Source organism: Mustela erminea, chromosome X, assembly GCF_009829155.1.
Source record: "Mustela erminea isolate mMusErm1 chromosome X, mMusErm1.Pri, whole genome shotgun sequence".
Lineage (NCBI taxonomy): Eukaryota > Metazoa > Chordata > Mammalia > Carnivora > Mustelidae > Mustela > Mustela erminea.
In genome coordinates, this window is record NC_045635.1 from 115598802 (window position 1) to 115617827 (window position 19026).

The 19026-nt window shown below is 52.9% G+C and overlaps 1 protein-coding gene across 3 annotated transcripts in view; it reads left to right on the forward strand.

Annotated features, from left to right (window-relative positions):
* The window catches only part of ZIC3 (Zic family member 3), an 85537-nt gene that overhangs the window by 60326 nt on the left and 6185 nt on the right, over positions 1 to 19026 (forward strand). The window contains exons 1-5 of one of the 3 annotated variants that reach the window (XM_032331454.1): positions 4198 to 4239; positions 11158 to 11230; positions 14016 to 15239; positions 16360 to 16523; positions 17375 to 17781. In XM_032331454.1, the coding sequence (XP_032187345.1) occupies positions 11197 to 11230; positions 14016 to 15239; positions 16360 to 16523; positions 17375 to 17554 (1602 nt within the window). In that variant the 5' untranslated portion in view covers positions 4198 to 4239; positions 11158 to 11196 and the 3' untranslated portion in view covers positions 17555 to 17781. Of the gene's footprint in view, positions 1 to 4197; positions 4240 to 11157; positions 11231 to 14015; positions 15240 to 16359; positions 16524 to 17374; positions 17782 to 19026 lie in introns of those variants that run through there. The other 2 variants (XM_032331451.1, XM_032331453.1) reach the window with 2 other exon arrangements.

The following is a 19026-nucleotide window of genomic DNA, read 5'->3' on the forward strand; positions in this document are numbered from 1 at the left end:
TGCGTCGGCGCCTGGTTAGGGCCGGCCGGGTGCTCAGGGAGCCAGGCCTGCACTGTCCGCGGCCTCATCATTCATTTCCCTGGACGTGCTGGTAAAAATGCATCAAAACAGGCTGCGGAGCGCGGTATAAAAGCACAGCGGGATGAACTGCTTTCCAAAAAGAATCTCAGTGATTGGACCGGGCTCGGCGTGATTGACAAGAGCTTAGTTTGGTAAAGGGAAGACACGCAAGCTTTCACAGCGGGATCCCTTTTCTAAAATATATCACACTAGCCTTTGAAAAGCGCCGCACACTATAAGGAAATAGCGTTTCACGGCTCGCTTTATGGTGCGATGACATTTCTTTAAAACACTGAGAAGATCAAAAAAGGGAGAGAGAGAAATAGAATGTGTTGCAAACACAATGTTTTAATTAGTTTATTCTGCGCGTTGCTTTTATCTGACGTATACATTGCGGGTTCCCCTTTAATTAAACAGCCCCTCTCGAGCAGCGGCGGCGGCGGCGGGCGGGGAGGGAGGCGAGGCGCTGTGCCCCTTCGCTCCCTTTAGGAAAAACGGAAGGGTTGGCCGGCCCCAGAGCCAAGCTCGCAGGCCCCCTTTGCCCTTGGGGCCTCGAGCAGCAGGCTGGGGCTCCCGGGCTTCGGGAAGCCGCGGGCCCCGAGCGCCCCACGGAGGCAGAGGGGAGGGAGGAGGAGGAGGAGAGGAAGGGGAGGAGGTTCCCCCCTAGGGAACCGAAGGGAACGGAGGCCGTCCTAGAAGCTTGGGCTTGGCGCCAGCCTCCAATCCCCTCCCCTTCGGTCTCCCCCCACTGCGCCCCCGCCTGCAGCCGACGTCCCTCCTCGCCCACCCCCGCCCTCTCGGGTCCCCAGGCTGGTGGCGGGAGGGGCGCGACAGGCACCCGGTGAGCTCCAAGGGGCTCTGCTCACTCCCCGGCTTTGGGCTTCGACTTCCGGCTACCTCGCCCTCCCCGGGTCCCAAAGGAGCGGATCCTCTGATTCCTGACCAACAGGAAGGGGACACTTCGCCAGCATCTGCTCTGTGAAAGCGCGGGCGCCCCAGGCGCTGTCATAAGTGGCGCCTCCAGAAAGGCGAGGGAGAAGCTGATGGTCGGATGTGCTGTGAGCCCAGGCAAGGCCTTTTCTTCCACACACACACACTGAGCGCTTACTTTGTGGGGGAAGCTCTGCAGCCTTCACCCCCCCACACACACACTAGCCACCCTGTCCCTGCCACACAGGCCACCCGCCCGGCCTCAGCCTCAGCCCCAGCCCAGCCCTGGAGCCCTGCGCACGGACAGCCCCAGCTGCTGGTGTATCCATCTTTGCCGCCCTGGCTGGTAGGTAGTGAGGGCAGGCTTGTTGGACGAGGCCTTAACCTCACAGGGCATTGTTTGTTCATGCTGCTGGTGAGATGAGAAAACTCAAAATAGAAACCTGTGGAGTCCGGGGAGGGAAGGAGGGACCTAAGAGGCGCCCCCCAGAACCTAACCCACTAAGCTGGTGGACTAGCTCTAACACCTCGATTTTGATCCTTCTCCTGAAACTGGAAGTGGAAGTCAAGGGCTTCGTCCTGGGAGCTGGGATGGGGGCAGAGGCCAGCCACCACATGGCTGGGATGCCTCCTTTCTCCAAGGAAAATTTCCTTCTGACATCTTTCCACTCTAGGACAGGAGACAGAAGGCAGGGGTGAGCTGTGGGAGACCTCTGTCACCTGTTTATACAAAGAGGTCTGCAGTGTTGCCTCTCTTCGGGAAAGGGAAAGACCCACTCCTTCTCCCACCAAATATTTTTAGGGACTGGCGTTTAAAAATTGGGATTTGTCTGAAATTTGTGGTCTTCAAAATGGACTCCTTTTTAAATCCTGCATATTCTCTCCATGTAACGGTGTATGAGGGGTTTGGCTGGAACTTTTAAAACAAGTGCAAAGATCATTTGATAATCATCAAAATGATTCATTAAATACGTAGTTTCTATGAATGAGAAGGTTCAGTATTATAGTGCAGGGGCACAGTATGTTTTCCCCATTGTACTGTCCTCCAAAGGTTCTTTTTCTTTTTCTTTCATTAAATTGCTTGTTGGGGACCTACACTGTAAAAACAATCAGCAAAGATTAAGTGATATATTTGATGTCAAAGTAGGGCCAAACCAGTTTCCAGAGTGGTTTGCCATCCAACTTTTTTGACCTTATACCCCAAATCATGATTTGGACCTACCAACCTGTAGAATGACAACATAACTTGAGAAATTAAGTGCTTGTATGGAACTGAGCTATAAAGCACTATCCCATAGCTAGTTGTGTGTGTGTGTGTGTGTGTGTGTGTGTGTGTGTGTACGTGTGTATTTCGGGGAGTTGTGGAATTGAGCAATAAGGAATAATAATAAGCCTCCCATTGTTACCAAGTAATCTTTAAAATTGTTTTAGAGGGCCCAGAATGTAAGTAATACTAAAGGGAGACCCTGATCCTGAAGGCAAAAATTGCAGAAGAGGACAAAAAGAAAATAAAATGGAAGAAGCCACTCCCAGAACTGGAAAAATAAGGGACTCAAGCTGATTTCTTTTTTCCTCACAAAAGGATAACCTCCTCTGGAAAAGTTCCATCTGGGTATTCATTTCAGCAAATAAAGAAGCTCTGCTAGCTACCCCCAACTCTCAAGTGATCAGTGTCACATTCGTGAAAGGTCTGTTCTAAGACTTCAAATCCTGCCATTTCTGTTCAGGGTGTTAAGCTGTTTTGCTACTTCATGTTCAAGTCCTATACCCCTAATTCTTGTACCGCGCCCCCCAACACCTAAGGCTGTGTCTTGCACTTAGCAGGCGAACTGTATACTGTATACATCTTCTGGGTAGAGTGAAACCATATTGGTTCTATAAAAACAAAAGTTCTTTCCTAGGGAAAAAAAAGAAAAAAAAAGTTTCAAATTATGCTGCGGCTTGAGCTGCCACCACTTGTCCCCATCTCTCTCTGCCTTCTGTAACTTGGAAGAGATGTCCCCGGAACCTGAAACAAATTGCATATTCCCCGGACAGCACTGTTCCTTGTAATTATCTAGGACCCGAGGGGCATATCGTTCCCCCCATCAGTCCTGGGGAGTCTATCTAGGGGGAGGGGTGGAGGGGGACAGCAAATAAAGTCACCCCCATCCCCCTCTGCTGTCTTTTGGAAGGAGGTCAAGACTGGGCTGGGTGAAATGGACAGAAACGGGATTAGAACAGCCTTTCTCTTCGACTGACTCCATCCCTCACTGTCTTCCAGTCAAGATTTTGTTCTATAACAGCTGCAGTGTAGCTCTTAAGTTGGACTAAACCCCATAGGACCAGTCGTAGGAGCAAACCATTTCTTGACCAGAAGCCCTTGATTTCTGGGGCACCTGGGTGGCTCAGTCAGTTAAACGTCTGCCTTCAGCACAGGTCATGGTCCTGGGGTCCTGGGATTGAGTCCCGAGTCTGGGGCTCCTTGCTCAGCGGGGAGCCTGCTTCTCCCTCTGGCTGCTGCTCCCCCTGCTTGTGCTCTGTCTCTCTCTCTCTAATAGATAAATAAAATCTTCAATAAAATAAAATAAAGCTTGTACCTAATATAAAAAAAGAAGAAGAAGCAGCCCTTGATTTCTTCCACCTTAGAGCAGGGTATGGCAAGGTTTCCTTTCTAGAAAGGAGAGAGTGAGGCTGGAGTTGAAGGTGAGGTTTTCCTCACGTTGTGGGCAAAGGGAACGCATAGGGCTAGGAGTCTGCAGTGGAGACCTCAAGCTCACCATCAAAGCACACCCACTTAGTGTTATCTTCCCCCTGGGTAGTGATGCCAGGGCCGAGAATGTAAGCCCAGGATGGTCGCAGGGTGGGAGCCAAGAGGCTCCAGATATTGAGCTACTCCAGTCGGCTCCTCCCCTGGGAAGCTGGGGCTTCACGTACTTCTGGAGAAGAGGGCTACTCCGTCCTCTCCCAGATCTGAGGCGGTGTGCGGGTTGAAAAACAATACCATAGATTGCAATTTAACTCTCTAATTCAGAGCTACAAGAATAAGAGATGGCGCCAGAGTTAGAGCCTTGAAGGGTATGCACAAGGAAAAAGGATTCTCCTCCACACCTAGGGGGCGTACTAGAACATGGGGGAGGACAGGCAGGTGTGTGCCCCTCCTCTCAGTGGTTAAGGGCTATATCTAAGCCACCAAGCGGGGGTCGCTGGCTTCAGTGGAGGCTCCTCTGGCTTCAGGAAACCCGTCCGGGAAGAAGGAGGGAAAGAAAGGTGAGAAATAAAATCAGGGAGCTTTTGGTAAAGTCAGACAGGGCTATCTAGGGGATGGGGTGGGGCCGGGTGGAGGGGCCTTCTGGAGCGTTCTCGAAGCCGCTGAGCGGAGGATAGTTTTGGCCCTTGGTACTAGCGCTGAGGGAGTAGCAAAAAAGGTGTTCTAGGCCGCGTTTTCCCCTCCATTGACCAGCTAGATGAGAACATGTGTCCAGAAATGTGTGATGGGCAGAGAAGCAGGAGAGCGAAACGGTTGAACGGTCGTCGGCTGATAAAATGGGCTTCATAAGGCCCTTGGTCCTGAAGAGAACTTGACTTTTAGCTCTCAACGGCGGCCAGAGGGGCTTCTACCCAGTCGGCGTTGACTGCGGCACCTGTGTTGAGGTCGGGGTCCGGGGAGGGACAGGGCTAGGCAGAGAGGGTGGCCCTCGAGGGCCCCCCGGGGGTGTTCTTGCGCAAATCAGGCTTTTCCATACTGGAAGGACCGCCTGGGAAACAGAGAGAAAGGGGGAGGGAGGATAAGGTGCGACGTCTTGGGAGCCAGTTGGAAGAAGGGAAGGGGCCCCGGGGTGACCGCAGGCTGAGAAAATGAGGTGCTGCTGCGGCAGCGATAGGTCCGCTCACTGTACTGCGAGGCCTGCGGCGCACGGGGTTTCAAGGGCCCCAGCGCACGGGTCTTCAACAGTCAGGCGTCCTGGGCCTTGTGCGTGAGGGGATGCCAGGTTGGGAGGGGGCAGTAATCCCTGAGATCTGTTTTTTTTTTTTTTAAGATTTTGTTTATTTGTTTAACAGAGAGACATCATAAGGAGGCAGAGAGGCAGGTTGGGGTGGGGGGAGACTCCCCTGAGCAGAGAGCCTGATGCGGGGCTCGATCCCAGGACCCTGAGATCATGACCCTAGCCAAATGCAGAGGCTTAACCCACTGAGCCACCCAGGCGCCCCTCCCTGAGGTCTGTTGCCCCCTCCCAACCTTCCAAGAGCTGATTCTCAAGGCAGGGCCAGGAGAGGCTCGTTTTATTAATGTATTTTATTAATTTTTATTTTATAAAATAAATTTTATTTATTTATTTTAAGATTTTACTTACTTATTTGAGAGAGGAAGTGTGTGAGAGAGAGCACATGAGGCGGGGAGGGGAGGGGCAGAGGAAGAGGGCGCAGCAGACTCCCCAGCTTAACCGGGCTCTATCCTAGGACCCACTGAGCCACCCAGGTGCCCCAAGTGGCTCACTTTAAATTTTATGTCACCCGCCACAGTCTCACCAAGATAGCTCCTGGCTGGCCCTCTTGAAGAGAAGGGGCCCCTAGCCCCCTCAGTGAGCTGGAATGGGAATGTCACCCAGAGCCTTTCTTGGGCGTGCCTTCCTTTCTTGGCCTTACTGGGGTCACCCGATTCCCAAGTTGATTTTCCCCAAATGGCACCTGAAAAACCCAAGGTGCAGGAAATGCCACTTTCTCCACTGTCCAGCTCATGTAACACCTTGTAAGGCCACATGTCCGTTGGGAGACAGTTTAGCCCATCTAGGCTCATTTAGGCCAAACTCCTCAATTGTAGGGTTACCAGATAAGATAAAGAAGGTCCAGTTAAATTCAAATTTCAAATAAACGTCAAATATTCTTTTCACATACATACCTCCCATGCAATATTTGGGACATATTTATACTAAAAAAAAAATCTTTGGGGCACTTGGGTGGTTTAGTCAGCTAAGCATCTGACTTTTTTTAAAAAAAAATTTATTTATTTATTTGACACAGAGAGAGAGAGATCACACGTAGGCAGAGCAGCAGCAGAGAGAGAGGGGGGAAGCAGGCTCCCTGCTGAGCAGAGAGCCTGATGCCCAGCTGGATCCCAGGACCCTGGGTTCATGACCCTGGGTTTGTGACCTGAGCTGAAGGCAGAAGGTTAACCCACTGAGCCACCCAGGTGCCCCAACATCTGACTCTTGATTTCAGCTCAGGTCATGATCTCAGCTTAGGTCATGATCTCAAGGTCGTGGGGTCAAGCCCAGCATGGAGGCCCTCCTTGGGCTCGGTGCTCAACACGGAGTCTGCTTAAGAAATCTCTCTCCCTCTACCTCTGCTCCCCACTCCCTGTGCTCTCTCTCTCAAATAAATAAATAAATCTTCCTAAAAAATTTGTGTTCATTTGAAACTCAAATTTACCTGAGCCTCCCAGATTTATGTGCTAAATCTGGCAACCCTCCTTACATCTGGAGGAACATTTTGGTCTGTTTGCCAGCCTGTGCCAAGTTCGAAAGGTCAAGTGTCATGGGCCGAAGTGGAGTCTGAGGACCCAAGACTGAGAGCAGTGGGAAGTGTAACTTTTAAAGGTGACACTTAGTAACATCCATCTGGCCAGAGTTCAGGCGGGAGAGGGACAGACACAGCTAAGAGGACAAGCCTGACTGGTTCAGTCCACAGAGCATGCAATGCCGGGGAAACAACTCATGATCTCAAGCTTATGAGTTCGAGCTCTACGCTGGGCATGGAGCAAACTTAAAAAAAAATGAGGAAAAACTAAGGCAGTAGCTGGACAACTGGGCTGCTGGGAGCACCTTAGGATCTTTATATTAACCTGCTTTTATATCTTAAAGGAGAGGGCATTCAGGGGTGCTGGGGGAGCTCAGTTGGTTGAACATCCAACTCTTGATTTTGGCTCAGGTCATGATGTCAGGGTCATGAGATCAAGCCTGCTTGGGATTCTCTGGCTCCCTCTCCCTCTGCCCCTCCCCCTGCATGCTTGCACGTGCGTGCGCGTGCGCACTCTCTCTCTTTCAATTAAAAAAAAAAAACTGGAAGGAGGGGCGTTCAGAGAGGGAACCTAAAAACCCCTGTCCAAGTTACTGGCTGATGGCAGTTTTCTGTGGGAGACAGGGAGGGGGTTTTGGGGGGAGAAGAGAAGTGGGGGGGGGGAGTTCCAGGCCCTTACTGAGGAGGGACAGCTGAATTGGTGGAGAGGTGACCTCTCTGTTCCTCAAAGCCCCTCAGGCCTGGGGAATTGGGGTCACTTCCCTTGGGCTTCCTGAAGGCAGGCTGCTCATCAGCCTTAGCCGGGACTCACATGCTTTGCTTAGTTTGGGGGCTGCGGTTGCCCCTCAGGGCTCAGTCACGCAGAAAGGGTCAATAAAGTACTATCCCAAGCCAAAGAAGAAAGACAATAAAACCACCCTCAGGGTCAGAGGTCAGCTAGTCACTGATTGAGATATTCACAACTCTTTTCCCTCTCTCCTCTCTCCTTGTCCCCTCTGGCTCTCTGGGCTGGCCCTCCCTAGGCTCTTTACTTTCCGCCTTTCTCCAAAGCCAGAGTTCTCCCTGGAAATCAATGAGGTGTGGGGCTGGAGGAAAAAAAAAAAATCATGTCCTATAAAATGAAGCTTGAAAAAACTGGAGAGTGCTGGTGGATGCCCCCCCAAGCCCCCAGTTAAGAATACCTAGCCTCATGGCACCTGGCTGGCTCATCTGGCGGAGCGGGCGACTCTTGCTTTTTCTCTGGGGTTCTGAGTTCGAGCCCCGCGTTGAGTGTGGGTTTACTTAAAAACAAAATCTTAAAAAGAAAAGAAAGAAAGAAAAAGAAAGAAGGAAACCGAGCTTAGGTGATGGCTGCAGCCCAGCTACTCCAGGGATCCGCAAACTTTTTCTGTAGGGGGTCAGATGGAAATACTTCAGGCCTTGTGGATCACGTTCAGTCCCGGAAGCATAATCTTCCTCACCCCTTTCTCCTCCTTTTTCTGCTTCTGACTCCTTGAAGAATTAAAGCACAAACACACACACCTTCCCTCCAGAGGCCATGCAGATGCAACCCAGGCCACAGGTTCGGTTTGGCTTGCCGGTTGCCAAATCACATTCAGACTAGAAGTTAGTCTCATTTACCCCCACTCTGTCTTGTTTGGAGGTGAGGAAAGAAAAGGGGAAGAGGGAGCTGTGCTTTGTTTTAATATCAAAGAACTTTCCTCCCATCCTCTCACTAGGAAAGGACTTCATGAGTGACTCTAAACTCAATGCAAAAACTCAGGGCAATTCGAATTTACAAAATGCCCTTCCTGAACTGTATGGAGCTCCTTGGGAGTTGAATGGGCTGGGGACAGCATTTTTTTTTTTTAGGTGGCTGGGAGGCACCCTCTCAGTGTGGGCCAAAGAGAAGATCATTGGGGCTACTGTAGCCTCTGCCCCCAGGGAGGAGGGAAGGAGGAAGAGGGAATGGTGGACAGGGCCTGGGCTAGGGGAATGGAGCCCCAGACCTAAGCAGCACAGCTGAGACTCACTGCCAGAATCCTTGAATTGGCCCAGAGGTACCCACCCCTCTGGTCACTTTGGAATCAGGATCCTGTCCCCAAAGCAGAGAAATTAAGCCAATACCTCAGCATAGTCTAGCCCCTTTATTTTCAGCCGAGATCATTTACATTTCAGAACGAATGGAGCATTTGGCTGCTGGAAGGAACTTAGGGTCCGCCTGTGCTCCAGAACGTCAGGCAAGGTTTGCAGGATGCGTAGACACTAATCAAATGCAGCATTGTCTATGGGCCTCTGCCTGGGTACTCCCCACCTACAAGTGGTTCTGATCTTGAAGGGGAAGCCCTCTTCCAATGGGACTTGTCCTTCTGGCACTCAGAGCCACTGCCAGTGTGCCTTAGAGCCTGGAGGCCCACATCTAGGCACCCCCAGAGCAGTAAAGATGCCGGCAGCAGGACCTGGTGGGCTGCGACCACCGCTCACTATGAGCCCTGCTCCCAGACTCGGAGAGAGAACACTGCCCGCTGCCCACAGCTTCACTCCATTTCCTGTATTCCTGGGGCTCTCCTCATAATCCCAGACTGGATTCTGATCGCTCTAGTTCAGTTCCCTGCCTTCTTTCTCCAGGTTCAATCCTATTTACTTTAGCCTGAATCTCTGAAGTTCGAATATATATCCCGCACAGCCTTGATTGACAAGTACAATGAAAATGTGTCGTTCGCGTCTGGTTTGCATTTCATTACATTGGTCAGCGATGTGTCTTGGAATGGAGGACAAAGGCAAAACAGATTTTTTTAAAGGGCTGATTAACAATATCTATTTGCTCACTCTATATTGTATTTTCAGGGCACTGGAGGGCTTGTAAAATATGTGTCGAATGATGGGAGTGTGGTGAAAACTCTAATGTGGCCAATCAAATCTGCAGCCCAAATGAGCGGTTGGCGAGTATGTCCGCAGGTCCCGGGGCTCGGGAGATCGATAGTTGAGCTCGGCCCCTGAAGCCAATTAAGAGCTTTTATCTTAGCATAAAAATAAAGAGGAGTTAAAAACGCATTCCTTTCCCAGCTTTCTCGCCCTTCAATTTTTATCGAGACGTGCAGTTTTTCTTTTAAAAAGATCTGGGACTCTGAAGAGGGTGTGGATTTATGTAAAGAAAGTGTCGTTTACCAGGGGAAAAAAATCGTGAATAATGGTGAGTTTCAAGGACATGTTTCAACGTGAAACACTCTTGTACTCCAGTAGGAAGAGGCAGGGGCACCAAATTCAGCGTCTTGGAATAATTCCCTTCCTGGATTCAAAGATTCATTTATTGAAATAAATCAGGAAGCATTGGCAGAACGGAAATCCGCTTGCTGGGTTTAAAGGGTCTTTAAAATGTTGCGAGTGTTAGATTGCAAGTCTTTTCTAAATACAAAACAGAAGAAAAGACCGCAGTGTTTCCTTTGGACTTGAAAATTGCTAGGTCTCCGACTTAGGATAATTTCATGTCCGCCACAGAAAATGTGTTTTGAAAGAAATCCTGCCCGATAGCACGACGTGCTGTACATGTTTTGTTTTCTGGAGGAGGCTGGAGTGAGGAAAAAAGTGATGCAGAGTGGGGTCTGGGGTGTGCGGAATAATCAGTTCGCCCCTACCCGCCACCCCATGTCCGGACGTTCTCTTTCCCTCCTGCTTCTCTAAGATGGATCCTAAAATTCAGGCTCAAAAGCTTTGCTTGTTTGGCAATGACCAGTTTCACTGATTTTATTTATTGCTTCAGATTTGGGCATGAGAATAAATCTTTTTCCTATTTACTGTTTGAACTCAGTGTGAGGGAACGGATCCCATTCTATTTCCTATCCGTACAGACATGTGGATATTTAGACCAGACCACATACAACTGGGGGACGCATAAAAGAGATTTATTGGTTAATTTACGCTGCCTAATACACATGTAAACCCCAGTAAGCCAACACTGCCGGAGGAGCCTCGGTTATTGCGTAAAATAAGACCCACGACCCCTGGGTTCCAGCTGCCCTGCCTCGGGCCAGCCCGGCGATTCCTTTCTCCACCTGAGAAACGAGGGGACGAGAACTCTTGCCTTCCCTCTCCAGCCTGAGTGCAGGCAAAACTTTTCTTTGCTTTTCTTTTTCGGTCACCACTGCACTTTTAGACACAGCTCCCCAAAGCCCTCGGTGCCCCGAAGTCCTTCCCGGGGTCTCCTCCGAAAAGCCAGTTGCGGGGTGAGGGTGGCAGGTAATCAGGTTGACTTCGCTGTATCATTATTACTCTGACTGCCTAACGGGAGTGGTTGGCTTTGGGGGAGGGGGCTTTGTTTTCATAGGCGGTAAACTTGCTGTCTCTGGAGATATTTTGCCTTCTATCTGTTTCGAGGGCCAAGGTTCCCCCTCCCAAAAAGGAAACCTCCACCGAAACCAACCCCAAATAGAACCCGAAATGGTCTGCCTCTGTCCTGCTGTTCACAAAGCCCACAGCCTCATCCTCGCGGGGCCATCTGGGGACCCTGCGCCTCCCAGAGCAACGACACCCCCTCAGAGTCGCACACTCGGACTGGGCCGGGCTGTCCCAGGAAGGGCTCCACCGCCCGGGGTTTTGGCCTGGCTGAACCGCCTCAGGTCGGCCCCTTAACAAGCATCCCCCCTCCCCACTTCTCGGTTGATGATCTAATTGAATTATGCCTTTTTGTTCCAGGGACTACAGAGCACGTGCTGGAGGCAATTAATTATCGGAATGTGGCCATATCAAAACGGACACTGGGCACCGGGTAGGTCAGCAGCCGCAACATCCCCCTGCCCTGTGCCCAGGACCCCTCCCCCCGAAAGGGGCCGGCTGGGCTCCCTTCGCCGCCTTCCTCCCTCGGCCCCTCGCCTCGCTGCCCGCCCTAACTCCCCAACACGCCAGGTCCCAGGTTCTCGGGGTGGGGTGGGGAGGGTGGGTTACCTGGCCCGGCTCTCCGCAAACACTTGCACCAGCGCTGGCCGTGCGAGGGCCTGACAGCCACCCACTCCCTCACCCCCAGCCCGAGCCTCGAGAACCGCTCTCCTCTGCACGGGCGACGGGAGGAAATCCAAACTTTTTCTATGCAACTCCAAGCCCAGGGTCCGCGGGGGTCGGTGGGAGGTGAAGAGAGGTGGAGGGAAGGAAGGATAGAAGGGGCAAAGTGAAAAGAAAGGGGGAAAGAAAGCAAAGCAATCCTCCCTTTTTGTAAACCTGACTCCAGGGAATTCATTTGCATGATTTAGGCATATTTGTTCTTCTCTGAGCACCCCCCCCCTCCCGCAAAGAAACCTTCTGCTGAGCGACATTGAAACTGTTCTTGGAGAGCCTATTTTCAGAAGATGTAATCATTTAAGTCAGTCGTGAACTCACCTTCCAACCTGGGGAGAGAGCTGTGGATGGAGAGGGAGAATTGGGGCGAGTTTGATGGGAGGGGGTGACTACAGTAAGTGTGCTACCCGCCAGGGTCCCCCCCCCAGCAAAATGGCAAAGAAAGAAGGTGAAGTCTGGGCCTGGCCAGGCGGATTGGGGGGCAGGCAGGAAGTGAAAGGCTGCGGTTATAAAGCGCTGCTTGAGGCTGTCTCTCCAAGCGCCTCTGAACTTGATCAGATGTTCTGTTTCCTACAGAGAGATGGCGGCCAGGCTGTGAGGCTGACTCAAGGCACAGACTTTGGGGGCTCAGCCCTGTTCGGGATGTGACAATCACAGTCATCTTTCTGTGGGCCTTTTCTTTCCACTCCCACTCTCTAGCATTCTTTGCAAATGCCCTGCCGGACCAAAAAATGAGTGGATTTATGGCCCTGTCTGAACCTGGCCATTAAGTCTAGAAAGACCTAGCACCAGGCGGGGGCGGGGGGGGGGGGGGCATGTGATTCAACACACAACTCTGGAAAGTAAATCCTCAAGGGGTGAGAATTCCCTGAGGTCACTACGTGCTTCTCTGGGTAGGAGTAGAAGAGAGCAAAGCCTTGGCCGTTCAGAGGGAAGAAAAGTCCACCTCACAGTTCCCATTCCTGCCTACCCTCCCCCCCCCCCGCAACTTTTGCTTTTGAAAATGTTGAGAATTCAGAGCCGATTACCCCTTGGGTTGGAAACCGCGCGGATCCAGTGTGTGTGTAGTGCGTTCAGTGCGTTGTGTGCGTATGTTGTGTGCGCAGGCTAAGTGTATTCTGTGCGTGTATTTACTCTTGTTGTGTGTTCGGTTTTTTATGTGCCTGTGTTTTTACTGTTCTGTGTGTAGCTTGTTGTCCTACTGGGTTGTGTGTGCTTACTCCTCTGTTTTGCTCTGCGAGTTGTTAACTGCTGCGTGAGTGTTCCCAGCTACGTGCTCGCGTTTACTGTGTTACATGTTTGCTGAGCTGCGGCTGTGTGTCATATGGCGGGGGGGGGGGGGCAGGGGCAGCGGCGCGTAGAGCCACCACTCACTCACTGAAGAGCCAGCGCTTGGCTCAGACGGAAGTTAAGCGAAATCGGCTCTAACTGTAACCGTTTCTCCTCGTCTGGGCCTCGGACGGCCAGCAGCAGCTCGGGGCCCGGACGGCGAGCTGGCCAGCCCGGGTCCGTACTCTCGGGGCCATCAGGGCCCAGGGTGGCGTGTGGGGAGGACGCGGCTCATGGACCGCGAACCGGAACGGCTACGCTCCTCCTAGGATCGGCGCCCAGCGGCCGCCGAGAGGGCGCTTTCTCCGGCTGGTGAGGCGACGGGGGCCCAAGCGGGGCTGGACGGCCAGCGCCGCGCCGACGGTGGGAACGATCCCCGAGGGGCAAAGAGTGCGTTTGGCCAAAGCGGGTACAGCGCGTGAGGGGTGCCTGCCCGCTTCGGGCAGGAGGGAAGCCGGGGAGAGGCCCGGCTCCGCCCCGCCGGCCGCTGACTCCAGCCTGGCTCCGGTTCCCCACAGCAGCGCAAGCTCCGCGGAGCCCACTCGCGGGCGCCGGGCCGCCGCCTCCGCCTCACCTGCCAGGCGCCCCGCCACGGCCCAATCAGCGGCGGTCGCTCGGCTGCGGCTGCCATGTTCCCCGCTCCGCGCTGCCAATCAGCGTGGCGGCGGCCAATGGGCTGCGGGGCCGGGAGTCAGGTGACCGAGGGCCAGCTGGCTCCCCATTGGCGCGCGGCGCGCGGCCTCCCGCTCGGTTTATGTGAGAGGAGTGAGTGATTGACTTTATCAGTCCAAGGACATTACTCTGGAGGCGAGGAGGCTGGGACTCGCGCGGCGAGCGGCGAGGACCGAGTCTGCCTCCAGCCCGCTGCCTGCCCGCCGGCCACGAGCCGGCTCGGCTACTAAGCGCAGACCAGCCGGGAGGCCGGCGCCCAGAGAGCCTCCCGACCCCGCGGTGCTGCGCTCTCTCGGGGAGAGGAGGGGTGCCCGGGACCGGATTGGCCAACTCCGCCCTCCACTTATTATTTTGCTTATTTTTCTTTGTGCGCTCCTGTTAGTTTGTTAAACCAGATCTAGTCCCAGAGTCTTTTCTCCTCCCTTCTCCCCGCTCCTTCTTCCCCCCTCCTCCCCCCTCCTGCTCCTCTACTTCCCCTCCTCCCTCCTATCCCTCTGCAGGAGACTCTCACAGCGACGGAAAGTTGCAGCCCCTGGCACCGCCTTGGGGGTCTCCCGGCAGTGTCCAGCCGCCGCCACCCCTCGCCGACTACGGCTCTTCGGAGATCTCCTCCTTCGCCCGCACTCTCGCTCAGTTCAGCGGTATCGCCTGTGCCCAGAACGCCCCACCCATGACGATGCTCCTGGACGGAGGCCCGCAGTTCCCCGGGCTGGGAGTGGGCAGCTTCGGCGCGCCGCGCCACCACGAGATGCCCAACCGCGAGCCGGCGGGCATGGGGCTGAATCCCTTCGGGGACTCGCCCCACGCCGCCGCCGCAGCCGCCGCCGCCTTCAAGCTGAGCCCCGCCGCGGCTCACGATCTGTCTTCGGGCCAGAGCTCTGCGTTCACGCCGCAGGGCTCGGGTTACGCCAACGCCCTGGGCCATCACCACCACCACCATCACCACCATCACCACGCCGGTCAGGTGCCCAGCTACGGCGGTGCCGCCTCCGCTGCCTTCAACTCCACGCGCGACTTTCTGTTCCGCCAGCGCGGTTCCGGGCTCGGCGAGGCGGCCTCGGGTGGCGGGCAGCACGGGCTCTTTGCCGGCTCGGCAAGCAGCCTGCACGCTCCAGCAGGCATTCCCGAGCCTCCCGGCTACCTGCTCTTCCCCGGGCTGCATGAGCAGGGCGCCGGGCACCCGTCGCCCACAGGGCACGTGGACAACAACCAGGTCCACCTGGGGCTGCGCGGGGAGCTCTTCGGCCGCGCCGACCCGTACCGCCCGGTGGCCAGCCCGCGCACGGACCCCTACGTGGCCGGCGCGCAGTTCCCTAACTACAGCCCCATGAACATGAACATGGGCGTGAACGTGGCGGCCCACCACGGGCCCGGCGCCTTCTTCCGTTATATGCGGCAGCCCATCAAACAGGAGCTGTCGTGCAAGTGGATCGACGAGGCTCAGCTGAGCCGGCCCAAGAAGAGCTGCGACCGGACCTTCAGCACCATGCACGAGCTGGTGACACATGTCACCATGGAGCATGTGGGGGGCCCGGAGCAGAACAACCACGTCTGCTACTGGGAGGAGTGCCCTCGCGAGGGCAAGTCCTTCAAGGCGAAGTACAAACTGGTCAACCACATTCGAGTGCACACGGGCGAGAAACCCTTCCCCTGCCCGTTCCCGGGCTGCGGGAAGATCTTTGCCCGCTCCGAGAACCTCAAGATCCACAAGAGGACCCACACAGGTAAGGGGGAAGGCAGGCGGGCGCGGGGTTCACCGGGGCGCCGCGCCACGAAGCCCACTAGCCACGCGAGGGAGAGGGGTGGCGACCAAAGAGGGGCGGCGCCCCGCCGGGGCCGTTCGGGAAAGAAGCGCTGTCAGTGTCCCTCCACCTCTCGCCCTTCCCGCCCCGCGGCGCCTTTGCCCAGTTCTAACTTCCCCTGCGGACGGCTCCGCGGGCTCAGGAACTAATTGGAACCTTCTCGCGCCCAGGAACAAACTGGCGCCGCCTCTTTTTGTCTCTCTCTTCTGGGTTACGAGGAAGGGACTCCGAGTGTGATGAGAGCGGATTGCTTACAAGCGACTTAGCTCTCGGCACACATTCGGGGAAGGCGACCATAGAAATGCTAATGAAAACTAACTTTCGGTTACTTCCGCTCTTTTTTACCCTTGATTGGCATATCTCCTAATTAAATGACTGATACTTTTGTCAAACTATTTTTATTTGGAGTTCCAGGTTCAATTCAGCCCTTCGGGAGGAAAGCTAAAGTAGAAAAGGCACCTCAGTTTTCGTGGCTTGTTCCGAACATCTTGTAAAATTGTCCAGAGCCCCCGGATTATATATAGTTTTCTCTTTTCGAACGTTAAGTACGACGACCCGTGCTTTTTAATACTGGTTTAGCAAAACCGCCGCGTTTGAAAGAGGCGAGTTAAAAGGTACAAAGAAGGAACTGAACGGGATTGCCCCGTCCGCGGTCCATTGTCCCGCCCGGGCTGGGTTACATCGCCGAGGTGGCGGCGGAGCGTGGCCACGCGTTGGGAGCCCCGGGCCGGGTGGGATGGAAGCACAAGTTAGGGGAAAGTTTGGAGGAGCCCGAGGCTCCCCCATCCTGCGCGAGAACAAAGGGACGCGCAGGTTCGGGGCCGGCCCTGCCCCACCCCAGCCCCGACCACCACTCCCCGGCCCAGTGGGCTCAACCAGCGCTTTCCATTTTTTCTCCAGGGGAACGAGATGCCACGGCCGCCCCCCAGTCGGCGCTCCCTCTCCGGCCAGACCGCCGGGCGCTCCGTCTCCGGCTGCTGGGCCCTAGGAAGCTCCGGGCCCTGACCACATTTTTGCCCCTTTGCGTTTTTGCCTCTTGCAGGTGAGAAACCGTTCAAATGTGAATTCGAAGGCTGCGACAGACGCTTTGCCAACAGCAGCGACCGCAAGAAGCACATGCATGTGCACACCTCGGACAAGCCCTATATCTGCAAAGTGTGCGACAAGTCCTACACGCACCCGAGCTCCCTGCGCAAGCACATGAAGGTAATTACCTCTTTATTAGCGGTCGGCGGTTTATAAAACACTCGGCCCGACACCGGGCCGTGGAACGGAAGCGCCCGCGCTGCCAACCCTGTATCCTCCACGTTAAATCCGATTTGCTCCAGCGGTGACACCTTGAACCCATTTGGGGCACCCGGGGGGGGGGGTGGAGGAGAGCACAGTTGGGAGAGCACAGTGGGGAGGAGGAGGGAGCAGAGGGAACAATTGGTTGTTTACTGGGAAGCTCTAACCGAGCTCGCCGGGGCTTGAGGTTGTAGTGGCCGCCTCTTCCCCGGCACAACCCGCGGTGGAAACCCAGAGTACCCGCGCCGAACCCGGGGGTGGGGGGGTGGTTCATTCGCTCTTAGGCTGCCATGCAGATCAGACAATAGGGCCAAGGAGCGTGGTCTGATTCCCACGCACTCGTCTGAGACCTCGCAGCGCCCGGGGCGCCGGGGCCACCTTTCTCCGTACCTGCTTTCCCAAGCCAAAGCGGGCTTGGGGAAACCTGGGCCGGGAAGGGTGTATTTTGCACGCCCCCCAAAGACTAAGTGCTTATCCCACTCCATCCGCGGAGAAAGGGCACGAATAAGACAGGGCGGTGTATGCCTTTTCCGTAATGCCAGTCTTAGGGCTGAAAATTGTCGTGTTGGCGACCATCTCTGGGTTTTCTAGACATCGGTAATATGGAAATTAAAAACAACAAAAAAAAAACCCCAAATCAGCAGCATTTTTCGTTTAAGTGGGTCACTGGGCGGTCTTGCTCTTACAGTGCTCGAATTCTGCTCTTGTTTTTTGCTTGCACAATGCCAGTTGGAATTATATTCATTATAATATATACATGTTAATTTTAGGTTCATGAATCTCAAGGGTCAGATTCCTCCCCTGCTGCCAGTTCAGGCTATGAATCTTCCACTCCACCCGCTATAGCTTCTGCAAACAGTAAAGATACCACTAAAACCCCTTCTGCAGTTCAAACTAGCACCAGCCACAACCCCGGACTTCCTCCCAATTTTAACGAATGGTACGTCTGAGGACAAACACAAACACAAACCCTGTTAACCATAGAATGGACCAAATGCATTTTAAAAAGGAAACTGAGACCAATCAGATGGAAATGGAGTTTTTTTAAGGCAAGAGGCCATATATAGGGTTACATCTTGTTAATTGCAATTGTCCAGGAAGGTTTTTGGGCGAGATCCAGAAGTAGCCATGCCCTTTGCTCAGGATTAGAAAATATGTTTTGGCATTTGAAGGTTTTTCAAAAAAAAATCTCTTTCACTGCTTTTTCCTCCCCCTTCTCTTGCTCTCTGCACACCCCATTCCTCAACTCCTTGAGCTCATTTTAACACTTGTCCTGTTTCTTGAGAGGAAGTTATAGAAGGCTTGTTGGTGATGGTGATGTTAAACTGATGGAAATTCTCCGCCTTAGTGGTGATTGTTTAAACTCTCACAGTCTTAAACCGTGCCAAAGTCCTGTTATGTCTTGAACTTTTCCTCAAAGCATTACACTTGTGAATGTATTTTTGTCTAATGGGGTCGAAACTGTTGTTCAGTATTTTTTCAGGCTGAGGATGTGATGTTACTCTATCTACACAGATTGTGACGTTTAGTATACAGTTGCCTTTTGTAATAACTTTTTTTTTGTAAATACATATCCATTGATGCCATATTTATCGTTTGTAATTTAATTATTGCTACAAGTGCCGGGAACTGAACAATATTTATGGAAAAAAATGTTTTCTAACAAATGCTGTACAGCTTTTGATTATAACTGCTTTAGCATTAAATTTTATTGTTTTGAAAGAAGAACACAATTTACAGTTTTTTGAACCGACTCCTTTCTCTTGTCTTGTAACAGCCTCCCTCTACAAAGAGGAGACGTAAGCAAATGAAATCTTGTTTGTTGGTATTTATAACTCACTCAGATCCCTTTTTAAATTGTTAAATTATTTTTCTATTGCAGTGTAGATTCCTTACAGTGTCCGTTTCCATCTGGGGGAGACCCTCCTTTCTTTATCTGTAGCTCAGATGGTTGTTTAACTGCGAGTTTAAATGTGTTTGTCCTGGATTTTTGGCATGCAAATCAGATATTACTGATAAGTTCAGTTAGTGGCCATGACATCTCAATCTTGTATTTCAAAGACTGAGAAGCTGGATTTAATCATCCCCTGCCCTAAATATATAAACATAAGGTAACCTAATGAGTTTTATGTCCCTTAGTTTTTTATTACCTTACATAAAAATGAACATTGTGGCAGGATGCATGTCTGTGCATTCTGTTGAGATCACCCATATACATATATATGTTTGTATCTATGACTTATCTAATCTGCCTATCAAATCTATCTAGCTATCTATATATTTTCAAAAGTAAGCGTGTGTCTGAAACAGTGGTGATGAGTAAGGCCAGTTGAGCCGTGCTTACTTATGGTTAAAGTGCTTCTTAAAAGAACCATAGTCCATTTACAGTTTCGGAAGGGCAAAGGCTGATTTGTTTTGCTGT